The sequence below is a fragment of the Coregonus lavaretus genome, assembly GCF_964263955.1.
Source record: "Coregonus lavaretus genome assembly, chromosome: 22".
NCBI classification, from domain to species: Eukaryota; Metazoa; Chordata; class Actinopteri; order Salmoniformes; family Salmonidae; genus Coregonus; species Coregonus lavaretus.
This window is the reverse complement of record NC_140009.1, coordinates 16375407-16399906: the sequence shown is the minus strand read 5'-3', so window position 1 is coordinate 16399906 and position 24500 is coordinate 16375407. Positions and strand designations below refer to the sequence as shown.

General features: G+C 42.3%; 1 protein-coding gene across 1 annotated transcript in view; it reads left to right on the top strand.

Annotated features, from left to right (window-relative positions):
- LOC311150347 (cadherin-4-like) overlaps positions 1 to 24500 on the top strand; it is a gene marked incomplete at both ends in the record, with an annotated part of 445373 nt that overhangs the window by 323321 nt on the left and 97552 nt on the right. The window contains 2 exons of the mRNA XM_084187754.1: positions 412 to 632; positions 19590 to 19802. Of these exons, the coding sequence (XP_084043880.1) occupies positions 412 to 632; positions 19590 to 19802 (434 nt within the window). The remainder of the gene's footprint in view (positions 1 to 411; positions 633 to 19589; positions 19803 to 24500) is intronic.

Here is a 24500-nt window from a genome sequence, read left to right as displayed (position 1 = left end):
AAAGCCTATTATTCTCTCTCCAACAGAGAGGATAAGATGTCAACGTGAAGCGCATCTCATTCTCTCCTCTATTTCTACCCTGTTCCTTTAGTAAAGTTGTGACATTATCAGTGCTATTTCTCCAAACATAATGACACAGAAAGACAGGCAGGCAGGGGGGAGAGATGAGGATGTTTGGAGGGGAGGGGAGTGGAGACAACATCAAACAGCTCATTGCAAAATACCACACTGCTGTAACCTTTTTATTGAATAAGCATGGTATCCACGACCATGAATGAATAATCATTCACAAATGAATTACATATCCCTCCTCCTCTCTCTCTCTCTCTCTCTCTCTCTCTCTCTCTCTCTCTCTCTCTCTCTCTCTCTCTCTCTCTCTCTCTCTCTCTCTCTCTCTCTCTTTATTTCCAGTGGGTTTTGATGACTGTATGGAGAATGAGGGGGTGGTCTTTCAGAGCAGTGACACCAGGTTCAGCATTGGCGCTGACGGGTCCATCTACGCCCAGAGAGAGGTTACCAGCCTGACTGCACCGGTCCAGTTCACAGTCACTGCCAGCGGTCCACACGTGTGGGAGACCACGGTCAAACTGGCCCTGATAGAGCTACCCACTCCCTCACCGCCAGGCAATCAGGTATGAGAATCACTCGGTTCATAGATATACATACGTGCACAGGCAAACACACACACAGGAACACATACACACATATACACACACACACCTTTCAAACGTAACTCTGCAAAGTAATCAAGATTCATACAAACCAACCATACAACTCCCATCCTCAGTGTCAGTCAGCGATGAGCCCAGTGTGCTCTCCCTTACTCCCCTGTCTTCTGCTGGGGTCTGGAGGTGTGTTCAGAACACATTTGGTTCAGAAGGAAAGTAAAGGTGTGATAGCAACATCCCACTCCCACAGGGAAGAGTACGGTACTCATCCGTAAGCTGTTATTGGAAAACATTCCTGTGTCTGTCTGTCTGTAGAGTCGTTGTCAAAAGTTTTGAGAATGACACAAATACTAATTTTCACAAAGTCTCCTGCCTCAGTTTTTATAATGCAATTTGCATATACTCCAGAATGTTATGAAGAGTGATCAGATGAATTGCAATTAATTGCAAAGTCCCTCTTTGCCATGAAAATGAACTTAATCGCAAAAAATCATTTCCACAGCATTTCAGCCCTGCCACAAAAGGACCAGCTGACATAATGTCAGTGATTATCTCTTTAACACAGGTGAGAGTGTTGATGAGGACAAGGCGGGAGATCACTCTGTCATGCTGATTGAGTTAGAATAACAGACTGGAAGCTTTAAAAGGAGGGTGGTGCTTGAAATCATTGTTCTTCCTCTGTTAACCATGGTTACCTGCAAGGAAACACGTGCCGTCATCATTGCTTTGCACAAAAAGGGCTTCACAGGCAAGGATATTGCTGCTAGTAAGATTGTACCTAAATCGCACCTTTCCCCCTTGCGGCAGATGTGGATGCGGGTGTGTTTGCACGCTCGGCCCATTTCTTCCGCAGTCAACCATGTGGTGTGCATTTTTGTGTTTGAAAAGGTGCTTTTGACCACGACTGTATGTCCCTCTCTGTCCCCGGTTGCCCCTGGCTGACTTTCTCTGGCGGTGTTAAAGAGCAGGTAGTGACTTCAGAGTCCTGACTACAGCATGTTGCCTCATCTGATAGACAATACCATCCTAGAGGAGAGCAGGAGCGCTGCTAATGTCAACCACATGAAGTAACAACAACACACACTGTACTGATGTCACAGCGAAACTCTAGAAGACCACAGGAGGTAGAGGGGACAAGCACACACTCACCCCCTGATGGGAAGGTGTCCAGCCACCCAGATCAAATCCATCAGATACTGGCTTACAGTCTTAATGTCTGACTGCACTCACACTTAGGGCTCTATTTTGGGCTGGCGTTAAGGCGGCACTAGTGCCCTAACGCCAGGTTTGGCAATATACCTGTCTAACATCAGCACGCTTGATGGGAAAACATGAGTGCTAATTTCAGGCAGTGATGGTAGGGATATTTAAGACCAACCAAAAGCTGGTTTTAGCGGTAACGCAGTTGGTTATGGCATGAATTTTGACAGCAGAAACGCAGCCTATCCAGCCGTGACACACACTGCCAATATGCGCATGGAACAAGATGTGATTTGGTGCCTGTATACTTCGTATTTAGAAACATAAGAAACACTAATGTTTTTTCCCCATTTCATTTTGTTTGATTAAAAACCATGTATAGCCTCCCCTCCTCTCAATGAAGTCTGTTTTCTTTTTGTCCTGCCCAATGTAATCAAGACCGTTGATAAAGTGTTTGGTTCGTAGTGAGACCGCTTGGAAATAAATCTTAATCACCAAAGCTTTATTAAAATATCAAGTTTGAGAGGAGCAAAACAGTGAGCTGATGTTCCCTTTTTATATATGTATGGTAGGCAGGCCTACATTATTTTAGTCATGCTTTGGAGATGCATAAAACCCCCTCCATGATGTAGGCTACATGTGTCCATGCCCATCATGAAATGAAAGAGGAGAACCTGTGAATATCGGTGAACCTCGTATTTAGAAGTTATTTTCCAGTAACAATTCTTTGTTTTCTGTAATATATTGTTAAAACCCAAGCCTTCCGTAGGCTACCCTTAACCTAGGCCTACTATAACGAATGCTGGTTCAACAGCAATGCATTGTGTCTTTTTTTATGATGCCAATTTTATGATATCATTATATTTTACATTTATTGTTGTTGAAAACAACGAACAGATTGCTTGTTTTCCGTTGAATTTTATTAAAACCAATCGTAATAAAATGATTCACTGTCCTGGTTTTATGGTGAGAACGTCCGTGGCACGCATGCAATGCAATTTCTGGAGAAGTGTGAATGCGATCTGTAAAATGGTTCCAATATGTATATAAAACATTATATTTGGGAGAGGTGTAACGGTGAGTGGACATTCTCCCTTTCTCTTTACAGTGGGGAAAAAAAGTATTTAGTCAGCCACCAATTGTGCAAGTTCTCCCACTTAAAAAGATGAGAGAGGCCTGTAATTTTCATCATAGGTACACGTCAACTATGACAGACAAAATGAGAAAAAAAAATCCAGAAAATCACATTGTAGGATTTTTAATGAATTTATTTGCAAATTATGGTGGAAAATAAGTATTTGGTCAATAACAAAAGTTTCTCAATACTTTGTTATATACCCTTTGTTGGCAATGACACAGGTCAAACGTTTTCTGTAAGTCTTCACAAGGTTTTCACACACTGTTGCTGGTATTTTGGCCCATTCCTCCATGCAGATCTCCTCTAGAGCAGTGATGTTTTGGGGCTGTCGCTGGGCAACACGGACTTTCAACTCCCTCCAAAGATTTTCTATGGGGTTGAGATCTGGAGACTGGCTAGGCCACTCCAGGACCTTGAAATGCTTCTTACGAAGCCACTCCTTCGTTGCCCGGGCGGTGTGTTTGGGATCATTGTTATGCTGAAAGACCCAGCCACGTTTAATCTTCAATGCCCTTGCTGATGGAAGGAGGTTTTCACTCAAAATCTCACGATACATGGCCCCATTCATTCAGTCGTCCTGGTCCCTTTGCAGAAAAACAGCCCCAAAGCATGATGTTTCCACCCCCATATTTCACAGTAGGTATGGTGTTCTTTGGATGCAACTCAGCATTCTTTGTCCTCCAAACACGACGAGTTGAGTTTTTACCAAAAAGTTATATTTTGGTTTCATCTGACCATATGACATTCTCCCAATCCTCTTCTGGATCATCCAAATGCACTCTAGCAAACTTCAGACGGGCCTGGACATGTACTGGCTTAAGCAGGGGGACACGTCTGGCACTGCAGGATTTGAGTCCCTGGCGGCGTAGTGTTTTACTGATGGTAGGCTTTGTTACTTTGGTCCCAGCTCTCTGCAGGTCATTCACTAGGTCCCCCCGTGTGGTTCTGGGATTTTTGCTCACCGTTCTTGTGATCATTTTGACCCCACGGGGTGAGATCTTGCGTGGAGCCCCAGATCAAGGGAGATTATCAGTGGTCTTGAATGTCTTCCATTTCCTAATAATTGCTCCCACAGTTGATTTCTTCAAACCAAGCTGCTTACCTATTGCAGATTCAGTCTTCCCAGCCTGGTGCAGGTCTACAATTTTGTTTCTGGTGTCCTTTGACAGCTCTTTGGTCTTGGCCATAGTGGAGTTTGGAGTGTGACTGTTTGAGGTTGTGGACAGGTGTCTTTTATACTGATAACAAGTTCAAACAGGTGCCATTAATACAGGTAACGAGTGGAGGACAGAGGAGCCTCTTAAAGAAGAAGTTACAGGTCTGTGAGAGCCAGAAATATTGCTTGTTTGTAGGTGACCAAATACTTATTTTCCACCATAATTTGCAAATAAATGCATTAAAAATCCTACAATGTGATTTTCTGGATTTTTTTTCTCAATTTGTCTGTCATAGTTGACGTGTACCTATGATGAAAATTACAGGCTCTCATCTTTTTAAGTGGGAGAACTTGCACAATTGGTGGCTGACTAAATACTTTTTTTCCCCACTGTATATTGTATCTTTGTCCAGCTACTGTGAAAAGTATGGATGTGTATAAAACCCTCCAATTATGTTGCCTGTAAGTGTATTTAGACATAGCCTATTTAAAACAAGTTGTTGTTTTGTTTTGTTTAGAATTTTATCTTATCAGGATTGAATTTAGTCTTGCTTATTGACAACATTTGGCATGTCCATGCTGAGCTATAATGCAATTTACAGTAGGCCTAGTCTCTATATCAGGGCGAATGCTATGTATATATTTCCACATTGAAGCCATGCAATTACATAGAACATGTGGACTGCAAACATGTTCAAGTTAACATATTTAGCAAAGAAGGGATACGTCTGGATTTTGTTATTTTGCTTCTGTAAGCTGTTTAACAAACTATAACGGACTAACATTGGAATTGGAGTAAATACACAACTTGAAGCAACCACATATTTAGCCATGGAGCACGTCGGCCAGCGAACAGCCAAGCCTCGAAACACCCACAAGTTGTTTATTCATCAAAACCCAGCCCTTTCGCGCCAACTCCAGCAACAGTGCCATAATTGTGGTTGTGAAAATAGCACAAATATTTCTGACACCCCCCGAATCCTATAGCACTACCGCCAGCAATTAGCTTGACCATTGCGTTAGGTTTGTTAAAATAGAGCCCTTACACTCAATTAGTAATAGAGCCAGGGGAACACAGATAGGAGATGTGCAATGCATTGTGAGATTTAGTCTCCTCAGGGAAAAATCTGTTGGGTGTCAGGGATGTGTGTTCCTGGGTCAAGGGACATGTGTGTTACATTGTTAAGACTGAAATAATAGGTGAATGAGGGTGTTTCTTGTGTGTGTGTGTATGTGTTTCCACAGAGGGTTCTACATTGAACCCAAAAGGGTTTTACCTGGAACAAAAAGGGGTTCTGCCTCGAGCCAAAAAAAGGTTATTCTATGAGGACAGTCAAATAACCCTTTTAGAACCCTTTTGGAACCCTTTTTTCTAAGAGTGAATACAGTGCATTCAGAAAGTTTTCAGAACCCTTCCCTTTTTCCACATTTTGTTACGTTACAGCCTTATTCTAAAATTGATTAAATGCATTTTTTTCCTTATCAATCTAAACACAATACCCCATAATGACAAAGCGAAAACAGGTTTTTAGACATTTTTGCAAATTTATTAAAAATTAAAAACAGAAATACCTATGAGACTCGAATACCTAGTATTCAGACCCTTAGCTATGACACTCGAAATTGAGCTCAGGTGCATCCTGTTTCCATTGATCATCCTGTTTCTACAACTTAATTGGAGTCCACCTGTGGTAAATTCAATTGATTGGACATTAATTGGAAAGGCACACACCTGTCTAAATAAGGTCCCACAGTTGACAGTGCATGTCAGAGCAAAAACCAAGCCATGAGGTCGAAGGAATTATCCATAGAGCTCTGAGACAGGATTGTGTCGAGGCACAGATCTGGGGAAGGGTGTCAAAAAAGTTCTGCAGCATTGAAGGTCCCCAAGAACACAGTGGCCTCCATCATTCTTAAACGGAAGAAGTTTGGAACCACCCAGACTCTTCCTAGAGCTAACCACCCGGCCAAACTGAGCAATCGGGGGAGAAGGGCCTTGGTCAGGGAGGTGACCAAGAACCCGATGGTCACTCTGACAGAGCTCTAGAGTTCCTCTGTGGAGATGGGAGCACCTTCCAGAAGGACAACCATCTCTGCAGCGCTCCACCAATCAGGCCTTTATGGTGGAGTGGCCAGACGGAAGCCACTCCTCAGTAAAAGGCACATGACAGCCCGCTTGGAGTTTGCTAAAAGGCACCTAAAGGATTCTCAGACCATGAGAAACAAGATTCTCTGGTCGGATGAAACCAAGATTGAACTCTTTGGCCTGAATGCCAAGAGTAACGTCTGGAGGAAACCTGGCACCATCCCTACGGTGAAGCATGGTGGTGGCAGCATCTGACTGGGAGACTAGTCAGGATCGAGAGAAAGATGAACGGAGCAAAGTACAGAGAGATCCTTGATGAAAACCTGCTCCAGAGTGCTCAGGACCTCAGACTGGGGCGAAGGTTCACCTTCCAACAGGACAACGACCCTAAGCACACAGCCAAGACAACGCAGGAGTGGCTTCGGAACAAGTCTCTGAATGTCGTTGAGTGGCCCAGCCAGAGCCCGGACTTGAACCCGATCGAACATCTCTTAAGAGACCTGAAAATAGCTGTGCAGCTGTGCTCTACATCCAACCTGACAGAGCTTGAGAGGATCTGCAGAGAAGAATTGGAGACAGGTGTGCCAAGCTTGTAGTGTCATACCCAAGAAGACTCGAGGCTGTAATCGCTGCCAAAGGTACTTCAACAAAGTACTGAGGAAAAGGTCTGAATACTTATATCAATGTGATATTTCAGTTGTTGTTGTTTTATACATTTGAAAACATTTCTAAAAACCTGTTTTTGCTTTGTCATTATGGGGTATTGTTTGTAGATCGATGAGATAAAAAAGAAAAATACATTTAAGAAGAAGGCTCTAACAAAACAAAATGTGGACAAAGTCAATGGGTCTGAATACTTTCCGAATGCACTGTATGTATGTGCGTGCCCGTGAGCAATGTATATGTTTCTGTATTTTTTTTTTTTTTTTTTTTTTTTTTTTGCACCAAAGAAAACAACAATATAGATAAAAAAAATAATTTCAAAAAGAGAAATGGTGTGTTGGTGTGGTTGGAAGCCCAAGGTCTTATATGAAAACCACAACACAAGAAAACTATATACAATACATAAGTACAAAAATAAAAAAGGTTTGTTAAAACAGATTTTAAAAAACGACTAATTATAAATGTATTCATTAATTGATCAGTAATCACAATATTTGTTTTGTTTAAATGTATGTGTGTATGTGAGTGTGTGAGAGTTGGGCTATATGGAGGAGATTACTGAGTAGTTTGGTTCATCAGGCTGACCCCCAGTCTTCGCTTGAAGTTATTGAGGGATGATGATATTTTGGCAATGTGAAGATAAGAATTCCAGAGTATGGTACCTCTACTGTATATCTGATAGAGAATTGACTATGTGAGGTGCGGCAGTGGGGAGGGTGAAGGTTATCGCAGTGTCTTGTGTTATATAGATGGATTTCAGAATTAACCTGGAAGAATCCATTGAATGGTTTAGGTCAACTGTCTGGGAGGTATGAGTATTTGTAGATTGGCGTACATTAAAGTCGTAAATAGACATGATATTGAGTTTCTTAAACAAAGGAGCCAGGTAATTAGAGGAGGTGGCTAGTCTTGCAAATGTATTTTGTATGATGAGTAATTTGTGTAGGTAGGAGGCATATGTACTGGCCCAGACAATATTACAGTAAATTAGATATTGGTAAATGAAGCTATAGTACAGAGTTAGGAAGCAAGCCTGATGACCAAAACCACTAATCTTTCTGATGATACCAATAGAGTTCATCACTTTGCTGCAGACAAATTGAATATGATCTTGTGAATATTAATCTAGTGGATGTGACTTGTTCCATTTAATTCCCACCAATTGAGATTCTGGCATTATTTTGTATTTATTTATTACAATATTTGTTATTCTTACTAGTGAATACAATAATGTTTTTTAAACATTTAAAGATAATTTGTTTATCTGGAACCATTCAGAAAATTTGGCCATGCCTGAGTTGGCTTCATTAATTGCTGATTACAAAGTATTGTGTGATAAAAACAAATTGGTGTCATCAGCAAAGAGAATGGGAAGTATGGTAGAAGACAAAGCAGCAAGGTCGTTGAAATAGATTACGAATAACAAAGGTCCAATTATCGAACCTTGTGGCACGCCACAGGATGTCTTGGCCCTGGTAGATGCACAGCCATTTGCATAAACAAATTGTTTTCTATCATAAGCATAACTATATAGCCAATTATATGCATAATCCTGAAAACCGTAATAATGCAATTTAGAAAATAATATTTCATGATCAACCGTGTCAAACGCTTTGGATAAATCTAAAAAAATGCCAAGAGCCTATTCATTGTTGTTCAGGGCTGTAAAGATTTTATCCACAAGTTGCAAAAGAGCCATATCTGTGGAGTAGTTTTTAAGAAAACCATATTGTTGTTCATATAGAATACAGTGTTGAAACCATACTGGTGATCATATAGAATACAGTGTTGAAACCATACTGGTGATCATATAGAATACAGTGTTGAAACCATATTGGTGTTCATATAGAATACAGTGTTGAAACCATATTGGTGATCATATAGAATACAGTGTTGAAACCATATTGGTGCTCATATAGAATACAGTGTTGAAACCATACTGGTGATCATATAGAATACAGTGTTGAAACCATATTGGTGCTCATATAGAATACAGTGTTGAAACCATATTGGTGCTCATATATAATACAGTGTTGAAACCATACTGGTGCTCATATAGAATACAGTGTTGAAACCATACTGGTGCTCATATAGAATACAAACAGTGTTGAAACCATATTGATGATCATATAGAATACAGTGTTGAAACCATATTGGTGATCATATAGAATACAGTGTTGAAACCATACTGGTGATCATATAGAATACAGTGTTGAAACCATATTGGTGATCATATAGAATACAGTGTTGAAACCATACTGGTGCTCATATAGAATACAGTGTTGATTTAAATGTTTCAACATTCTCTTATACACCCATTGTTCTAGGATTGTAGAAAAACATGGTAGTACAGATAATGGGCGATAATTAGTGAAAGATCTGGGATGCCCAGATTTATAGAAGGGGATAACTTTGGCAATTTTCAAATCTTTAGGAACAATAAAAGTTTGCATTGATTTGGTGAAGATATATGTTAGAGGCGCAGTAATTGAGGAAGACACTGATTTCACCAAAGAGGTACCAATCTAATCATGACCTGCTGCTGATAGATTTAAGTTACCAATTACCTCCATCACCTCCATTACATAAGGAGGATCAAACTGAAGCAGAGAAGGGAAGGGATTTCCATAAATCCAAGGAATTTCCATCAGTTTTCTCTATTTCCTTTGACAGAGAAGAACCCACATTCACAAAAAAAGTTATTAAATTCACATGAAATACCATCAGGATCACTATAGGTCTTATTTCCAACAATAAATTGAGATGGGATAGTTGTAGAGGCCTTTTTCTTATTCAAAAGTTGATTGATGATTTTCCAAGTTGACTTTATATTATTTAAGGATTCTTGGAATTTGTTAGTAAAATATATATATATTTTTGGATATCCAAAGTAGATGAGTAAATTTGTTCTTATACTTTTTGTAATTTGCAGAATTCAGGGGAGAGGAATTTGTGAGAAAATTAATTTTTTGAGACCGGTTGTAAACCAAGGTTTCCAGAACCCTTCTGCTGCTCTCTTACGTGTTTTAACTACGGGAAAGCAGTGCTGAAATAAAGAACTGAAAGATGTGAGAAAAGTCTGGTAAGCAGATTCACATCGGCCTGATTATTAAAAAAATCCCATGAAATATCATCAATCAACATCTTAAAGCGCTCATGATTACTTTTGTTAAATATTCTACCCTTAATGCTACTAATCATTCCCATCTGTTCATTTCCAGCTGCCAAAGAGAAGTGGAAAATTGGGAAGTGGTCAGAAATGTCAGTATAAAGTATACCTGTATTAGCCACATTATTCAAATAATCTGTAAAAATATTATCAATAAGGGTGGCAGATGAACTGGTCACTCTTGTGGGCTTATAGATGAGGGGATACAGATAGCTGGAGTATAAAGTATTAAAAAAGTCAGATGTTGGTGAGTGGTTCTCAGTTTTAAATAGGTTTATGTTGTAATCACCCAATAGAAAACACATTTTGCCTTTATTATTAATCAAATCCAAGGTTAATGCAAGGATATCAATTAAACTACCAATGTCAGAACCGTGTGGCCGAAAGATGCATCCAATTACCACTTTTTCACCACCAAAAAATGAACAGGAGGACATTTCTATAAAAAGAGATCCAACATCAATGTTATCAGATGTAAGTGTGAGGTCCTCTCTTACAAATAATTGAAAATATTTATGAACAAAAATGAACACTCCTCCTCCCACTCTAGATGTTCTACAGTGGGGAACAGCATTATAAGGAGACGTGTCATAAAGCATGGCTGTCTCTTCAGTCAACCATGTGTCTGAAAGGGCAACAATGGACAATTCATGATTGAGAGAAGACAGATAATGAACAAGGTGGTCATGATTTTTAGGAAGACTGCGAACGTTCAAATTAAAGGTAGAAAATAAGCTTGTCTTGGAATTAGATAAACAGCTGTAGAGGTTGTTAAATTGCTTAACATTATAGTAATCACAAGTGATAGACTCATCTCTGGTAAATCTCAGGAAATTTGAATCTGGATCAACGCAATCATTATATTTATAATTAGCTTCATTAATTTCTAATGGGTTGAAGAGCATGTTATCAGGGTTGATATCCTGCCCAACTAAGAGAGATACACAGTCGAAATGACCAGCTGATCATACTTTTTTCATTATTCAATTAGTCGTGGCAGGAGTTCCTTTCTTTTGGGGCGTACCTTTTCGGAGAAGTCTTCATTGATTAAGATTTTGGTTCCCTTCAGGCACTTGCCTCTCCTGAGAATCTCCTCCTTGTCTTTGAACCGGAGCAGTTTCACAACTATAGATCTGGGCCGTCCATCGGGGAAGAAAGTGCCATTCTTGTGCGCTCTCTCCATCTCAATGAGTTTAGGATCCAATTTGAGTTGATCTTTCAGGAGTTTCTTGGCCTTGACTTCTGTGTCATGCCAAGTTTCAGTCTTTACGTCATCAGTTCCATCGATTAAAATGTTATTGCGCCTCAATTGGTTTTTGAGGTAGTGTCCTTCGGAAGAGTGCTTGTCAAGTGTTGTTTGGAGAATTGCGAAATCCTCAGACATGGTTTTGAATGTGGTCTAGCTGGTGACATTCACTCCCTTTAGCTCCTCCACCTCTGACTGCGTAAACTCCAAACTGTGTTTAAATTCCATTACATCCTTAAACAGATCATCAACCCTTTTGTTGGTAGAACCCATAAAGAGTTGCAGGAAGGACTTAAAATTATTTTCCTGCAGATCTGTTAGATCTTTATAGAACTATTTTTGTTGATCGAGTAGTTCATGGAGTGTAGTGCTTGATACTTATTCCTTTTCCGCATTGACCTTTGCTGAGTTTTTCTGTCTAGTATTAGCCATGCTATATGCTTGTTGTGAGCTAAAATGAGTTTGCAAACACAACCCACATCCCGCCTCCTGAAAACAAGCTCTGCCAGTGAAATGGCAAACACACACACAAGCAACACACACTTGGTCTAAACAGAGAGAAAGTGGAGAACTTGCTCACTGTATAGATCCTTGCTGCACTTTACTAAACGAGCGGAGATGACCGACTCACCAGTTAGTGCTGTGGATACAAGCAGTGCGCAGGACAGGAAGCCAAAACACCGGTCAAAGATGCCTGGGAGAGACAGTGGTAGAAAAAAACCCACAACTGATTTCACGCTGCTGCCTACACAGAGACTGTCACACATAGCTAGTCAGCCTGGACTAGGAGCCGGACACTGGGTTCATCAGGGCTTGGCATGGCATTTATCTAAACCCTTTAGAGTAGAAGTGAAGGCTATTCTAAGGAGTGGAATGTAGTTAGAGTGACAGTAGGCTTTGAGCTCTGGCTATATCATGAGATCCAAGACTCATCTCTCTCCCTGAACCCCATTGGTTTATCCAGCATCTAATCAGCATCTAATCAGTGCAGTGATTCCCATGTATCCCTGCCACCTGGTAACACATTTCCCACTGAAACAGAGAGGGGTAGAGGCAGCCTGGGCACTCTGAATCACAGGATCATCCAGAATTATCCATGTCCAGAAGAGCCCATGTGTCACTCAGTTCTCTGCCATCACACTGATTCACCAAGAGGACCTCTTACTGTGGGCAGCCAAGATGGGGTCACACTATGGCTGCCGTACTAGAGACCAGAGTATGTTTGTATTTATTATGGATCCCCATTCTTCCTGGGGTCCAGCAAAATTAAGGCAGTTTATACCATTTTAAAAACATTACAATGCATTCACAAATATCACAACACACTGTGTGCCCTCAGGCCCCTACTCCACCACTACCCCATATCTACAGTACAATATCCATGTGTACATGTGTGTATAGTGCATATGTTATCGTGTGTGTGTATGCATGTGTCTGTGCCTATGTTTGTGTTGCTTCACAGTCCCCGCTGTTCCATAAGGTGTATTGTTATCTGTTTTTTAAATCTAATTTTACTGCTGTCATCAGTTACTTGATGTGGAATAGCGTTGCATGTAGTCATGGCTCTATGTAGTACTGTGCGCCTCCCATAGTCTGTTCTGGACTTTGGGACTGTGAAGAGACCTCTTGTGGCATGTCTTGTGGGGTATACATGGGTGTCGGAGCTGTGCGCCAATAGTTCAAACAGACAGCTCGGTGCATTCAACATGTCAATACCTCTCATAAATACAATTAGTAATGAAGTCAATCTCTCCTCCACTTTGAGCCAGGAGAGATTGGAATGCATATGATTAATATTAGCTCTCTGTGTACGTCCAAGGGCCAGCCGTGCTGTTTCCTAAGTCCCTTTTTGTGGCACCTGACCACACGACTGAATAGTAGTCCAGGTGCGACAAAACTAGGGCCTGTAGGACCTGCCTTGTTGATAGTGCTGTTAAGAAGGTAGAGCAGTGCTTCATTATGGACAGACTTCTCCCCATCTTAGCTACTTTTGTGTCAATATGTTTTGACCATGACAGTTTACAATCCAGGGTTACTCCAAGCAGTTTAGTCACCTCAACTTGCTCAATTTCCACATTATGTATTACAATATTTAGTTGAGGTTTAGGGTTTAGTGAATGATTTGTCCCACATACGTTTTTCCAGCAGCAGACTATGATCGATAATGTCAAAAGCCACTCTGAAGTCTAACAAAACAGCCCCCACAATCTTTCTATCATCAATTGAGTCCAAGGGAGTGTGTGTGCGAGTGCCCATGGACCCAAGGCATCTCCACAGGGAATTTAACACCCAAATCCAACTAGGTTCACAGACTTTGCCCCACAGTAAGAGGCATCGATAGCCAGTCGAACTAAAGAGCAGGTCTTAGACCCTAAGCAGCTAATCCATTGTGTGTCCATTACACATTCATACTATTTAACTTAGATACTGAAGAGGGAGAATAATTCTACTACAGCTGTAGTAATGCAAGCTGTTATATAGACAGAAGAGACAGCAAGGACACTGAGCACAATGTGATGTTTCATTATGGACATAGCGTTTTGTGGCACTCTGCTAGTAGAATAATAACTTCCAGATGTGTGTGTCGCCAGGGGCTGACTCATATCAAAGTGAGCGGGGCAATGGGAGGCTGGGAGGGGAGGGGAGGGGAAGGCCGGGATAGGAGCCAGCTGGCTGGGTACTGGTGGTACCGGAGCTGGGGGCCGCTTCCATTTCACACTCACTGACTCCTGTTCACACAGCGGGTGTCTGTGAGAGAATGGGTGTTTGTTTCTGTGTGTGTGTGTCTGAGAGAGGGATTATGTATGATCATGTGTGAATATGTTAAGTGTGTGTGTTTTAGTGTACATTTGTGTTTGTGGATAGAGTGTGTGTGTGTGTGTGCGTGCATGTGTGCGAGTGTGTGAGCTTGCATGCGTCAGTTCCTGCATGTGTGTGTATGTGTGTGCATGCATGCATGCAAGCATGTGTGTGTCTGAACTTGTGTTTGCACGTGCATGTGCATGCTTGTGTCTCTGTATGTTTTTGTGTGTCTCTGTGTGTGTTCTGTGTGTGTTCTGTGTGTGTCTCTGTGTATGTGTGTTCTGTGTGTGTCTCTGTGTGTGTTCTTTATGTGTCTGTGTGTGTGTGAGTGTGGGCTAGAGAAGGGAAGAACATGTTGGAAATCTGTTGACTCTATTAAGCTGTTGTTCCAAACTTTTGAGCCTATGTCTGGCTTGGTTCTCTTCCTCTCCTCCTCTGCCATCCCTCTGTTCCTACAGTGGATGGAGGGAATGTGTTTAATTTGCTGCAGAGGAGCGCAGGCATTTCCCCTGTTAACACTTAATCAACAGTGAGTTAAACATAGTGGTCTACATGGTCATGTCGTCTGGGCTGGTTGTGGTACACTGTTAATTTTTAAGTGCTCAGACCGTGCAGCCAGACACTGGTAGACCTCTTAGCAGGCTGTTCTGATAGGTCTGATGATGATACAGTCAGAACTAGGAAGGACAGTGACACCCTTTGAGTTAGCCCCTTGTTTGATGATTGACAGTCTAACACAATCCCCTCACCCACCAAATTATTATTATTTATTACTATCTAGTCCATTGTCTTGATTGTGTGTGTGCATGTGTGTGTGTTCATATTCATGTGTGCATGTGTGTTATTTCTGAGTTATCTCTCTGTCTCTCTCTCTCTCTCACTCACTCTCTCTCTCGCACACACACACACACACACACACACACACACAAAGACACACACACACTTACTCACCCTGTTAGAATCTGCAGATGAAAGGATTTGGAGCATGACTTATTTAGACAGGAGGGTCACATCTGCTTCTTAATATAACCACCCCCTATTTCAACCTTCCTCTTCCCCTCATCCTCTCACCCTCCCTGATCCAATCCCTAATAACCCCAGAACCCTCCTCCCTCCCCTCCCTAGTCCCCCCACCGTGGCACTCTGAACTGGGGCAGCCAGCCCCTGCAGTCAGGCCCACTAAGCCCTCCTCCCGCTGAAGAAATAGAATACATTTGTCCAGAACCCAGCGCACATCTGTCTCCTCTTTCCATCTGACAAACCCAGTTTGGATCCATGTGCCGTAGCTGGCTAACACACTGGGTACCAGAGAGAGAGAGAGAGAGAGAGAGAGAGAGAGAGAGAGAGAGAGAGAGAGAGAGAGAGAGAGAGAGAGAGAGAGAGAGAGAGAGAGAGAGAGAGAGAGAGAGAGAGAGAGAGAGAGAGAGAGAGAGAGAGAGAGAGAGAGAGAGAGAGAGAGAGAGAGAGAGAGAGAGAGAGAGAGAGAGAGAGAGAGAGAGAGAGAGAGAGAGAGAGAGAGAGAGAGAGAGAGGTCCCCCTGAACACACACCATATGGATCCGATTCAGGCAACATGGCACATGATGACATATGATGACACATGTTACATGCGTGTTTGGAAGGGTAGTCTGTGCCTGGCACAGGAGAAGAAGAGGGTTGGATTAGATAACTGGTGATATCTGGATCGTGAAAACTTGGAAAACCATGCTAGGCAGAGAGACAGAGCTTGGGCTGTATGTGGGGCTGCAGCTCCCCTAGTGGCAGAGAGATGAAGCGCACCAACTACACTAATTCCTATGATGTTGGATACAGGAATAATTATTAATTGAGGCTGAAATCTAAATAGATGAGTCACCAAAGGAAGCATGGAATTTAAGACCAACTCCCACATTCTCAACTCCAAAAAGATTGGACAATATATTGGACAACGTCAAACATTCTAAACACGAAATGGCCAAAAGATATTTGACAGCAATGACAGAGCCAAAAAATGTCTTGCCTCTCTCTCTCCATCATGTTAACCACCAACCCTTTCCTTCCCTTCTCCTCACCGCTCCCCTTCTTCTCACTCCTTTCCAAACACTCATCCTCCTCCCTCCCATGTTCCGTGCCATACCTGATGTTTGAAATTTGGAGCTGGATTGAAGAAACTGAACACTAAACGTTTACCCATGGGCATTGTCCCTCCCCTCTCCCCATTTCCCAAACACACAGCGTAAACATGCCAACCTCTCCAACAGACAGGCTTCCTTTAATGCAGCTTGAAAAGCCTTTCTCCTGGACCTCCATCTGATGAACTCAGCCTGAAGGCATTGTTTCCACTGGAAGGTACAGTCCACCTTCGGAGGCATCCAGACAGCGGGGCATACAGGGGGGGAGAGAGAAAAGAAGAAGTGCTTTATAGACTGTGGAAAGTTCCACGGGGCGGTAATTAGAATAAACAGCTTGTGGTGCACCAGAGCCCTGAACTTTCAATGTGTGCCAAGATCCCCTTATTGTATTCTTCCACTGTTGTATCCCTGTTCCTGCATACTTCCTGGGTTTCCCCTTGACTTTTAAATAGCGGTAGGAATCCGCAAGGCCACACATAGCAAGAAGTTTAAAGAGCGAGGGAGGTAGTGAGGGGAGGCAAGGTAGAATGAAATATTGGAATATGTATTAAAACACAAGGCTCTTTAAATGTCAATATATGGTGATTGGACCTCTCTCATCCGAGGAGCGGAGTTTGTTCTCACAGTCGTGATAGTGCACACACACACACATATAAACACACACACACACTCACTCACACACACAATACACTCCTGGTGGCACACAAAACCTTATCTTGCCACTGCATCTCACCCGTTAAGGTGGAAATGTCTATAACAGCTCCCTGCCCTGGAACAATGAGCAACATGAGAGCAGATGATTTGGTGAGACCTGGGGAGAGCTAAGAGACACCTGGGGTACTGTGCGTTAGCAAGGCATTATCCTAGCCCGCTGGCACACTTAACCTGTCTCACACTCCATCCACCTAGCAGCATAACAATCCCCAGCTTCTGATGAATAGTTATTATTGAGACAAGCTGTCAGGATCAGCCTACAGGGAGGAGAGGAAAAACAACAAGATGGAAATGGAGAGATGGAGAGGGCTGAGCGATGTGGTGAGATGATGATTCTGACTGAACTCTGGGCATTTGTATACTTTGTGTTATAACCCTGAGGTTTGTCAGTTTACACTGAAAACCAGAGGTGCAACTGCATGCTATCTCCATGTTAATAGCAGAGTTACCATATCCCCTGGACATACAGGATACAGTGTGTTTCTCCTAGCATAGCCTTGTATTATTCATGTGGATCCCGATCCATACAGGACACAACCCTGAGAAGCTACAAGACTGGTTTTAGTCATACAGCAGCCCCCAGATACACATACATGAGTGTTGACGTGACATACAGTACCAGTCAAAAGTATGGACACATCTACTCATTCAAGGGTTTTTCTTTATTTTTTACGATTGTTTACATTGTAGAATAATAGTGAAGACATCAAAACTATGAAATAACACATATGGAATCATGTAGTAACCAAAAAAGTGTTAAACAAATATTTTATATTTGAGATTGTTCAAATAGCCACCCTTTGCCTCATGACAGCTTTGCACACTTGGCATTTTTTCACATATGAGTTCCCACATATGCTGAGCACTTGTTGGCTGCTTTTCCTTCACTCATCCCAAACCATCTCAATTGGGTTGAGGTCGGGGGATTGTGGAGGCCAGGTCATCTGATGCAGCACTCCATCACTCTCCTTCTTGGTAAAATAGCCCTTACACAACCTGGAGGTGTGTTGGGTCATTGTCCTGTTGAAAAACAAATGATAGTCCCACTAAGCCCAAAACAGATGGGATGGCGTATCACTGCAGAATGCTGTGGTAGCCATGCTGGTTAAGTTTGCCTTGAATTCTAAATAAATCACAGACAGTGTCAACAGCAAAGCACCCCCACACCTTAACACCTCCTCCTCCATGCTTTACGGTGGGAACTACACATGCGGAGATCATCCGTTCACCCACACCGAGTCTCACAAAGACACGGCGGTTGGAACAAGAAATCTCCAATTTGGACTCCAGACCAAAGGACACATTTCTACCGGTCTAATGTCCATTGCTCGTGTTTCTTGGCCTAAGCAGGTCTCTTCTTCTTATTGGTGTCCTTTAGTAGTGGTTTCTTTGCAGCAATTCGACCATGAAGGCCTAATTCACACAGTCCCCACTGAACAGTTGATGTTGAGATGTGTCTGTTACTTGAACTCTGTAAAGCATTTATTTGAGCTGCAATTTCTGAGGCTGGTAACTCTAATGAACCTATCCTCTGCAGCAGAGGTAACTCTGGGTCTTCCATTCCTGTGGCGGTCCTCATGAGAGCCGGTTTCATCATAGCGCTTGATGGTTTTCGTGACTGCACTTGAAGAAACTTTCAAAGTTCTTGAAATGTTCCATATTGACTGACCTTCATGATGGGCTGTCGTTTCTCTTTGCTTATTTGAGCTGTTCTTGCCATAATATGGACTTGGTCTTTTACCAAATAGGGCTATCTTCTGTATACCCCCCTACCATGTCACAACACAACTGATTGGCTCAAACGAATTAAGAAGGAAATAAATTCCACAAATTAACTTTTAACAAGGCACACCTGTTAATTGAAATGCATTCCAGGTGACTATCTCATGAAGCTGGTTGAGAGAATGCCAAGAGTGTGCAAAGCTGTCATCAAGGCAAAGGGTAGCTATTCAAAGAATCTCAAATATAAAATATATTTTGATTTGTTTAACAGTTTTATGGTTACTACATGATTCCATATGTGTTATTTCATAGTTTTGATGTCTTCACTATTATTCTACAATGTAAAACATTGTAAAAATAAAGAAAAACCTTTGAATGAATAGGTGTGTCCAAACTTTTGACTGGTGGTGTATGTCTGCTTGTTACGGGCTTGTCAGATATTTGATTAGATATCGAACCAAGAAAATATGCAAATTAGCAACTTATCTAACTTCATACTTGGCCCTGGAAAACAATAGTTTCATAGATGCACCCAGAGTTTTGAATTGATTAAAATGTTGAATAAATGAAATACTGCATTTACGTTGTATTTACTTTGTAATTATGGATCTCAACAGTTGCCAATGCAATTCAAACTTTGTTGATACTGCATCTCACTTGATTGCACCCCACCAAAACCCACCTCACTGATTACAATCAAGACATCATTAACAACAAGACTAGGGAATGCAGGTTCCTTGTAGCCATCTTTTTCCTGATGAGAACACTAGCCTGTGGATAGAGAGTGACTCACAGTGTCCCTGGCTGTGCTGAGGGAATAGGGGTGTAAATCACACACGCACATGTGCACGTCACCATTTTATCACATAGCAACCCGCTCAACTGTATCTTTGTCCTTTTTGTCATGTTTTTCAGATCCCAGAGGAAGAGGGGAAAGGAGGGGAGAGGAAGGGGGAAGAGGAGGTCAAAGCACCACCAGAGTTCCAGGCTCCACCCACTGTCATCATGTTTCCCAGGCAACAGGAGATAAGCTCCAAGGGGCTGCGGAGACAGAAGAGGGACTGGGTGATTCCACCAGTCAACGTACCTGAAAACTCCAGAGGGCCCTTCCCACAGATGCTCGTCAGCGTAAGTGACCTTTCTGATTGGTTAACTCCCAAAGTTAGACAGGAAATACTCATGACTTGAACCCTTTTTTAAAGCCCTAACAATAAATGGTTCCATGTATGGCAATTGCTATTTTAGCTACTGCAAAACACCTCATGCACCTCAATACTTTGGATTGCACACTAATGCTAACAAGTGTAATTCAAATGACGCTGTTAGCATATCAAGTCCTTGGGTGGTCAAAACCATTTAAGAAGCAATGACCACAATGTTTTCATGAGTGATGTAAGTGTATGGTAAAAAGCCCTACAGGAGAAACGAAGAGAAGTTTATCACAACTGGTTTGAGCCTACTTCCTCTCTTTCCTCATTATGACTGGCTGTCAAGCTTGGAAGGTGATTATGCTGTGTATCTGTGATATGATTACAACTGCAAAATGTGCTCAGGTATTCTAACTCCACTGATTGGGCTAAGAGCTTTTCCCCTTGGACTGAGAGCTCTGTCGCCAGACACACCAAGGCTCTCTCTCTATCTCTCTAAGCCTATACACAGTCTTTATTTTGTCTGCTGGGCTTTCACTGTGAAATAACGGTATATTGTCCCCTTTATTCAAACAATTCAGGAGTTCAGTTTTCACTTTCATAATTTAGTAAGAATTGTGGTGCCATGTTTGTAGACTTAGATAGGGTTGGGTAATGATGCATAATTATCTCAATGACAGAACTCAGGCCATCAAGGTAGATGGGGTCAAATCTGAGTTCCTTGAGTTACATAAAGGGGTGCCCCAAGGTTCGATACTCGGCCCACTACTGTTTACAATCTATATAAATAACATTGGTAATGCTGTAAAAAAGCCTTTTCACATTTCAAGTCTGATTTTCAAGCACTGCATTCAAGCACTGCCCCTATTGGATCTAAAGTTAGTGCTAAATGAAAACAAAACAAAATGCATGCTTTTATCTAGGTCCCATAACCCAGCTTTAAATGAATTTGTAATGACTGGAGTTCCTTCCTACAAATATCATGTTATCTGGCTTGATGACAAACTGTCATTTAAAAAACATGTCACTGAGCTGGTGAAGAAGTTCAAGTTCAAGGTTGGTTTATTTTACAGAAACAAAGCATGTCTGACTTTTGTTAATAGGAAGGAAATTGTCCAGGCCACTTTTATGTCTATTTTAGATTATGGGGATATTTTCTATATGCATTCAGCAGCATCTACACTTAAACCACTAGATGCTGTGTTCCATTGTGCCCTTAGGTTTATTTCTGGTGATGGTTATAAAACTCACCATTGTGTTTTGTATTAAAAAGTGGGTTGGTCCTCTTTGTATGTAAGAAGAGAGCAGCATTTTCATGTGTTAATCTACAAAACACTCATGCAGAAACATCCTATGTATCTATCATCATTAATTCAATTTAGCCTTACAAATGAATTTTTGCACCCTTTATGTGGAACAACTTACAGAGCTCTCTGAAATTAGATGTTCTGGTCCCCCTTGGTCAGTTTAGAGTAATGATTGGAGACCTCTATGTTGATAAAGGTGTCTGTTCTTCTTAATATGTTTTGTCATTTTGTATATTGATGTGTTTGATGTATTTATGCAGGGCTCATCTGTAAAAGAGATCCTAGTCTCAGTATTACTTCCCTGTCGAAATAAAGGTTAAATACAAATTTAATAAAATAATAATATTTGCACAGCTCCTTTTACTATGTAATTTGCCTCAGAAGAGTAAGTAAAAACCTTGGTCTGGATCCTGATATAAAGGAAAGTCTTGAGCGACATTAAGTAAGACAAAGTCCCTACAGTGTATCTTCAGCTAGCCAAACCAGGGCAAGAGTTCATCCCTCAAGGTGGTTTTGGGGCATTTACAAACCACAGATATAAAGCATGTTGTTTTGAACTGGGAAGATATGATACGCTTGTTGTTCAGATAGAAACCACCCCCGCAATTATGTGTTCCCATGGCCTAAACCATGCACATATCTTTCATACGTCTGTGTCCTGTGAACTGGGGATAAATATGCTCTGATCCACAAGTCTGCTGCCTGCACTATGTTTGATCATTATTCAACGGAGCTCTGCTCATTTCATATTCAAGATACGGCAGCAGGGAATAACACAAGTGACTACCATCGTAACAAATTACATTTCAGCAAAACTGCTAGTTTTCAAAAGTATGGAAAATAAACAGAAACACAGAGGGGGTTGGGGGTCGAGATTGTAAAAGCCGCACGGAAAAGAAAAGAACATGATTAAATAAATGCTTGTGTAAATGCGTTGTTGTGCCGAGCACTGCATAGTGCAGAGTCTTTCAAATTCAGAGGTTCTGAAGGCGAAAAACCTCTGGAACCCAGGCCTATGCTGTGTGCCATAGTTAATCAAAAAACATCCCTCCCAATGAATGAAACCCTACTGTTTTTTGCATCCCTTTCCCCTCTTTCCCTCCCTTTCTCTCTCTCTCTGTCTCTCTCTCTCTCTCTTTATCTGAAATATCTAGCCATCAGCTTTTCTCCCTGTTTACAGAACCCTCGTAACTTTGTGTTTGGGTTTAGATTGTGCAGAAGTAGCATTTTTCCTTTTCTTTTTCTTCTTTCTTTTTCATCGTTTTTCACCATGTTTTCATCCCCTCCCAAGGGAAGGCCTGCGCAGCCACTTGAAGGAATCCCCCCCAAAAAGACAAGTCTGGGAATGAAAGGAGGAGGAGAGAAGTTTCTCTCCCTTTGTTAGAGAGCAGGAGGGAGGATGGGAGGAGTATTTATAGATCTACTGTGTGTGTCCCATCTCTCCCTGGCAGGGTCTGTTCTCGTCAGAGCCCCGAGCCCCCGCTGCAACGAGACAGCTCTCCTGGGTCGAGGGGTCAGTAAAAACCAGAGAGCTGAGGAGGGAAGGAGGATAGGAGAGGGGGGAGGAATGGAGGAGAGAAAATCAAAGGAGTGTTTGGAAACGTTAGCGTGCAGCCAACACAATCCACTGCCTGTGCTGTAAATAGGCCCTGTAGGAGCTGGTGGAGGGCTGAGAGTAAACAGTTAGGAGTAGAAGAGAAGTGATGCATGCTGATGCCTCCACCGGGTTCCTATAGGCTCCTGTCTCTCTCTTTAACGATGACTGGAGGGCAGTCAGGGCCATCCTGAGACTGAGCTCCATGTACCGAGGAGAGATTTTAACAAGGCGCCAGATAGCTTTTTGTGGGGGTTTGATGTCGTTATCCTTTTTGTTGTTGCTTTGTGTGTTTGTGCTTTTGTTTTGAGGCAACCGTTCAAAGATGGCTGGTCAACATGTGAGGCAGATCATCTTTAACGATTCCCTGGTTAGACAATCCAGGAGTGTGCATTTCAATGTTCACTCTTTTATTTGACGCTATTGAGACCAGTGAAAAGTGAAGATAGCTAGCTGGATAAAAGACTGTATACGTCAAGGCATATGTTTCTTTTTAATTGCTTTAAAGAAGTCTTACTACTTCAAAACTAAACCATATGACTGAGTTATGGCTATTGTCAGTTGTAGACGTCTGATCATAAAAAGCATTGTATGAGTCCCTTTGCTGTAGATGATGCCTGTATGTCAGCACGGTCAGTGTGCGTGTGTGTGTGTGTTTTAGAATTTGGCACAGAAGAGGGAGAGTGAGAGACAGAAACACAGGGAGGAGAGAGATAGCGCAAGAGAGATAGAGTCCAACAGAAGGATGGAGAAGAGCAATACTATGGAGACAGACAGATGGACAGAGACATAGCTTTCAGATTGTATGTGGTGGAGGAGAGAACACCATTCTGCAGAGCTATGCCATTTGTGGGTCTCTGAAGCCTATACCTTTCTCTCCTCCCTCTCCTTCTCCCTCTCCCTCTCTTCTTTTCACTCCCTCTCTGTCTCCCTCCCTACCTCACCATTACTCAGTGCTCTGTGTGGCGTGGCTGTGAGGCTGACAGTATGATGCCTACCTTGCCTAATGGTCTGTGAAGCCAATCCGATCCTTAATGGCCTGTTCTGTCATCCGCCGCCCAACTGAATGACATCCCAGAGACGCTTTGGTCCTACCATCACACCGCTACTCTCCCCTTCTCTCCCCTGCCTGGCAGAGGGGCCGTCAGCGGGACAGACAGGGTGACAGCAGCCCTCACTTCCCCTCTGCCTCTCCGCCAGACCAGGCTCTGTCACTTTGATCAGGCCACCGCTGCAAGGGACAGGTTTGGTAACAAGGCCGCGGCCACTACCCAGGAGTCTTCCCCAGGCCCTGGGCCCTGTCAGTGGGGTTGTGACTGGGGGAAGTGTTGATTGGATGAGTGAGGTGCTAGTTGACACGCCGAACAGTGCCCAGACTTGTTGTACTCCATGGCCAGGGAAGTGTAAGCGAACTCAGAGAGACTGCTTTAGGCCCAGTGCCGAGACTACTGCTACTGTATCGAGGTCCTTAGCCTCTAGCTAGCATGTGTTAATCAAGGCTTATTGCCATCAGTCCTACTGTACTGTACAAAGCCCTACAGCGTTTAGTGTGTCTGTATCAACACATATAGCGTTGTACAATTGAGTGCTCAAATATCTGGGCCTGTAGACTGTAGTCTCTAGTTCGACTGTACGAAGAACCTTAACCTTTATCTCGACTGGCTACGGGGTCCTCATGCCAGCAGCTCTGTTTGAGGCTGTTTTCAGAGTTCCCAGTGAAGTATCTTTCTAGCACTACTCTTCTCTAGAGCAGATGGAGCTGAACGATACACAACTT